The 6,000-nt window shown below is 32.0% G+C and overlaps 1 protein-coding gene across 1 annotated transcript; it reads right to left on the reverse strand.

Moving 5' to 3' along the window:
- Nucleotides 1–2,395: 2,395 nt before the first annotated feature.
- On the reverse strand, nucleotides 2,396–3,457 carry LOC18598388 (NDR1/HIN1-like protein 10). Its single transcript, XM_018120917.2, has one exon. The coding sequence runs from the start codon at nucleotides 3,449–3,451 to the stop codon at nucleotides 2,540–2,542; it is 912 nt and encodes a 303-aa protein (XP_017976406.2). The 5' UTR covers nucleotides 3,452–3,457; the 3' UTR covers nucleotides 2,396–2,539.
- Nucleotides 3,458–6,000: the final 2,543 nt, after the last annotated feature.

Here is a 6,000-nt window from a genome sequence, read left to right on the forward strand (position 1 = left end):
GCTAGCCATTGCATCTCTAATTTGATAAAAATCACCATTATGCCCTTCTTTCTATCTTTCTTTACCTTCTTAATTCGTTGTTCTTGAAACTATTCACAAACCACCTTTATGGCTAATGATATCTTCCACAGTTGCACAAACTCCTCTTGCTTGTTGGTCAAGATACCTTCAGAGTCTCTCATGCAATCAACCTCTTTTATAATTATGGACCTACCAGCAATTTTCCTATCATGTCCTCAGTTAATCGCAGTTCTTTGTTCTTCAACCTCCCTACACCTTACAAAATGAAATTCCATTTCTTCATTTTTTAGGATTCTTGTGATAAAAACATCCATGAGATTCACATAGTGATAAAAAATTTCTCTCAACGTATTCCAAGTTATCATTGGACTAAAATTACCTACAAACACCATTTTCAAGCTTTTACTCCAATTCTTCAAGTCATGGCAATTTTATTGTTTTCGCCATTCATCCTCTTGGGACTTTGTACACACTACTCTAGTTACGAATCATCTCACCCTTTGATACAAATTAATAGTTGTGGACAAATTTACATAATATTAGTACTTATCTTGTAAATTTAAATTGTTTCATTTTTTTTTTCAGATTTAAATTTCAAAAATTTTCTTCAGTTAGGTGGATAATCAATCAAGAATTGTTTCAAAAAATGTGAAATCATGATCATCCATGATTAGTATTGCATACTATAGGGGTGAAGCTAGAGCATTTTTAAGTAGGGGGCCAAACAAAAAAAGGCGCTTAACAGTCAACAAGAACTTTATATATCATCCAATTATCACACACAACATAATGTTCACTTATGCAAGCTAAAAGAATAAATACCACAACACAAAGTACCAAAACATAGTTGACTTTCATAAATAAGTACCACTTATAATTGTCTTGTTAAGAAAGTTGTGCTCAATGTTTTTTCATAAATTAAAATTCCACTTCAGCTTCGAATAAATAAATACCATTTCAGCTTCGAAATAGGTAGCTTATTGAGGAAGCTTTCCTCCAAAGGATTCTATTTGCTATTGGTATATTAGGTTCTTGCAATTGCTAATTAGTATATTGGATTTATGTTAGATTTAGATTTATAAAAACCTAGAGGCTTTGGATTAATAGACTCACTCTTTTTTTTTTTTATAAAATTTGATAGACTTAGTATATTTGGTTAGAATTTATATGCTAGACTTAGCTAGTAAGTATAAATTTCACAATATTTTAAAGACCAAGTTAAAAATATTAAAAAATTTAATTATATGTAATAAAACTAAAATACATCACCCCATTATAACAAAGAGAAGCCGCCTCTAGTATACTAAATAAAACTGTTTCACAATTTCCTTTAAGAAGCATATTGCCGCATCCATCCTTTTTATTCTTTTCTTTTTTTTTTTTTTTTGTCATTTCTTCCTCTTTGTTCACAAATGGCAAAGGATCGAGCCGCTAAAGCTTTTGTCATCCTATCATCGCTCCATTTCATTCAATTGGTCCAATTTAACCCCTTTGCATTTTGACCAAAAGAATATAAAACAAAAGAAAAAATAATTCATTTGCTTTGTCACACAATTATACTATATTAACATCCGAGTATTTGATTCAAGTATACGCATCCTAACTAAATTTGAATTCTTTTTCTCTAAATTAAAATATATTATATTTGCACTCCTGTGCACATAAAACATTTATATGTGCACTCTTATGTGCGGTAAAACATTATTCAAATAATTTATGAATATGAATTCACTTACAATTCATGCAATATTATAAAAAAATCTAAATAGTGCCATTGACCAAAATTCACAATAAAAGTAAATGTTAATCAATGTTTATTGAAACTGATTGAGATGAAGGAAAAATTGTAATTAATGTGTTATCCATTTTGAATTTGATAAAAATAATGTATTAAATGAAAAAAATAATCTTTCTTAAAATAATATTTTTGAGATATAACTTATAACCATCCTTTTAATACTTATAGGTTCTTTTACGGAGGCTATGGCTTTGAGATAATCCCCATTTTTATATAATTTAAAACTCTAATGGCTTATCAAAAAAAATATTAATACTAATAGGTATTCATTAACCAAACTTACAATAAAAAAACTCAAACGTAAACCCAAAATGCTAATTAAACAGAAGAAAGAATCCATTAATCTCAAAGTTAATTTTCTTCCCATAACTAATCTGTTTTAAGTTAAAAAATACATTGACAATGTCTGTATTTCTGCGGTTCTTAATTAGTACAAACCATGAAAAATGAAAATTAAACCTCCTCCTACCCACCAACCCCCTATTTGACATTTCTTTTCTTATGGTACTATTTCCAGTTTTTCCACCTCCAACCAAACAAAAAGGAAGAACAATATTATAAATGAATGTCCAAGTATTCAAATCAAGAAAAGAAAAATTATATATTATCTCTACAGTAACAAATTCCTGAATGAACCCTCTCCATTTTTGTAATCCCAAAAAAAAAAAAAAAATCAACCAAGCATGAAAAGAAGGAAAAAAAAAAGAGCAGATTAATTACTCACGCATAAACATCACAATTGTCACGTTTTCCAGGTGCCAAAGCGCCATTTCCTGAAGCACCCACAAAATTAACCTTCAAATCGTCACATAAAACTCTAATCACCAAACTTCTAGTCCACCAGGAGCCAGTTTTAAACGTCGCCCATATACGAATCCTCAAGGCAAAAGTCAGGGATCCCGTGGCTCGATCCTTGCTCATTTCTTGGGTTAACCAAATCGGCACCGCGTTTTGAGCTGAACCATTGGTGGAAATGATAGCATTCATCGTGGTTTTGGTCTTCGTCTCCATGAAAATAGGGTTAAGCCAAGAAGAACCCAAGGAATCTTCATCGTCGTAAAACATGGCACCCACGATTTTATCCAAGTAAAGTCTTAACTTATGATTTGGGTTTTCTAGTGTGAGATTTGTATCCCATGTTGCCATGAAAGGAGTCGAGGTATTAAAATTGGAGACAGACATGTTATCTACGTGAAAAACTGGTATTTCCGGACGTAAAACGACCCAGGTGATTAGGCTTGAGAGGCAGGTAAGAACAATTAAAACAAACATAGCTGCAATAATTCCACGAGCGAATCCTGAACATCGATCATTCTGGGGAGATGCATAACCCTGATTGTAATAAGGGGCACCTGGTGGGAGTTGTGCGTAAGGGTATTGGTTACAACCATGAGGAGGGGGAGGGTAGGCGGGGTATGGCCCGCCATGGGTATACACCATTTGCGGAGGGAAACGCATCGCCGGCGGATAACCGTGTGCCGGAGATTGATTGTTGGGTGGTTGTGGTGGCGGTGGAGGTTGTGATGGTGGTGGTGCCGCTGGTTGGTGATTATTATTTGTGTCTGAGGATGGAGATGAATGATGATTTGGTTGATCTCGTTTGTTTTGATGGTCTTCGGAATGAGAAGACATTTTTGAAAAAAAAAAACACAAATTCTCTCTCCCTCGGGATTTTCTCTGAACAGAGTAAATTAAGAGAGAGAGAGAGAGAGAGAGAGAGAGAGGAGATTGACGATGAAATCAAGGAAAGGAAGTGAAACAGAGGAAGCATATTGTGTTGATAAGCAGGGGGTGTGGTAAAACGCGTGGAGAGGAATAGTATTAGTACATTGTTTAGACCGTTGGGTTTTTGAGTTTTTGAGCGAAAATAGACGAAACAAAATGGAAGTTGACAAATCCATGGTATTCATTCGGCATTTACATGTTAAAAACGGCATTTTTGCCAAGCAATTGTCTATGAAAATTGGTATTTGTCCTTACGGCAAAGTCCATAGAAATACAACGACAATTATTTCTTAATTAAACTGAAAATCCTTGTCCTTTTCTTGTTGGTTAATTATTATAAATGTGTGACATGAAGTAATTTAAGGAGATTTAACATGTGTGATCAATATAAACATATTTCCGTGTGAAAAACTGTAAAGTTGATTAATAGTACTTAAACAATCACTCAACGAGATGCCAAGCCTTTGTACCACGCATCTTCATAAATACAATTTCCAGCATAAGTAGCTAGTACAATTCATAAATCAGGCTCCTACCTTCCTAGCATCTTCTTGTCTTTCTATATTTACTTGACCAACAATAAAGAAACAACAAACTTCTCCTCCAATGTAATAGAAAACCTAATAGAATCATTCTATATGTTTTCTTTTTCTTGATAATTATTGTACTCCAATTAATGTTTGTTTTCTACGTTCAGCAATATGAGAAAATAACAAAAAGAGCTTGTCTGCTCACTGGGCCTGAGGCCTACACATGAGTTCGGCCTATACATGAAATAGATTTGACAAGCCAGGCTTTTCTTGGCTTTAGGAGCATTGTTCTGCTAATTACAAAATTGCAGCCCCTTTTTTCTCCCGTAATAATTTGACAAGTGTTCAAGACTTCAAGTGCCAAACAATTTCCATCTGGAATGATCCTTTTTTTTTTTTTTTAAATTAATGAATGCTCGCCTAATGTATCAATAAGTAATACACCTCGAATTGATCCAATTTGAAAAAGAAAATAACTTCTTTTCAACTTAATATATCCACAATAAATCAAACAATTAGAAACTGAAAAATGGGAAGCGCAAATAGAGAAACATCTAATTCAGTGGAAAAGAGATTGGAATATGCTATGATTCGGCATTATGCTCAAACATAAAAATAATCAAGAAATAAAAATATAACGCAACGAAAAAATAAAATAAACATTTAACTAAAGAAAAAGCTCAACCTTATAAGATCAATGTTTGTATTTTTTATGTAATTTTTAAATTAATTATGAATATTTATAAGTTTAAGTATTATATAACTTACTCTAAATATCGTAATCAAGAGTCAATTAAATTCAAAAATGCTTGTGATGAAGTAAGTAACCCAGAAAGAGAATAAGACAATCTAAAATCTTGCAGTCAAAATCTTTACTTCTTTACCTTTAAGTTTTGTCAAATCTTCAACTACACAAGTGTTTGGCCTCTAATAATAATCCACACAATGATCAAATAAGACTTTCTCAAAGGTAGGATTTCCTTGTACTAGCAAGTTTTATTTCTAAAACAAAAATATCAAAAGTTCTTACTGAATCTTATTTTTATTAGACAAAGAAAACTATTTTTTTTCCTTATTTTTATGATATAGCTAAGAAATGGCTGAAGGATTTTTTTTTATCATAATAATTTTAGTTGGTTAACGTAACATATTTATATAACCAAATTAAGTTGTAACCCTAGATACAACATTTGTATTTTTATTCAATGAAGTCCTTGTGAACTTAATTAATTTTTTCACTTTATTTTGATCTATATTAATTAAGTCCAACTTAATTAATTATCCTTATTTAATGTCAATCAAGTCACTTAATGTGTGTGACCCATTAGAATTCTAACATGTTGGTAATAAATATAAATCATAATAAAATATCAATTTAATAATTGATTTATATTTATAGATCATGAATGGTATCTAGCAATACATCATGACCATCTAAATATTAAAGAGTCAATTAAAGAATTTGACAAAGCCCTTCAGTGATAAGCCTTTCACCGCAATACGATCATTTCATCAAATATCTTGAATATGTCATAAAGCATGATTGGGTGTCTACTTATGACATTCCATATTAGTTCTCATAATTCATGACTAACTTTATGAATTTAGGAAACTAACTTTCCTCAAATTCATCATACTTTGGCCAAAGACTTTATACAAGTTAATCAATAATTGAGAACAAGTGAGATACATTCCCTCATATTACTTAGGGTGATGAATCCTCTATTTACCAGTCATCCACCTTCGTATGCTTCATGACATACCCAAAAGCACCTTATTTAGGCATCTAGTCACCTCCAGACTCGTAAAGGTGAAATCAAAGTATGTCTCAAGTTCGAGGACTAGTTGCATGACTATCACATAAGAACATATTCCATAGGCACTTGAGTGAAATACCAAATGGAGTTCTCATAGTAGGTCATGTTC

Source organism: Theobroma cacao, chromosome 5 (genome assembly GCF_053813885.1).
Source record: "Theobroma cacao isolate CCN51 chromosome 5, ASM5381388v1, whole genome shotgun sequence".
Classification (NCBI taxonomy): domain Eukaryota; kingdom Viridiplantae; phylum Streptophyta; class Magnoliopsida; order Malvales; family Malvaceae; genus Theobroma; species Theobroma cacao.

What these genes read in the sequence shown, in the direction of transcription:
- LOC18598388 (XM_018120917.2), bottom strand. Translation starts at nt 3,451, where the DNA reads ATGTCTTCTCATTCCGAAGACCATCAAAACAAACGAGATCAACCAAAT.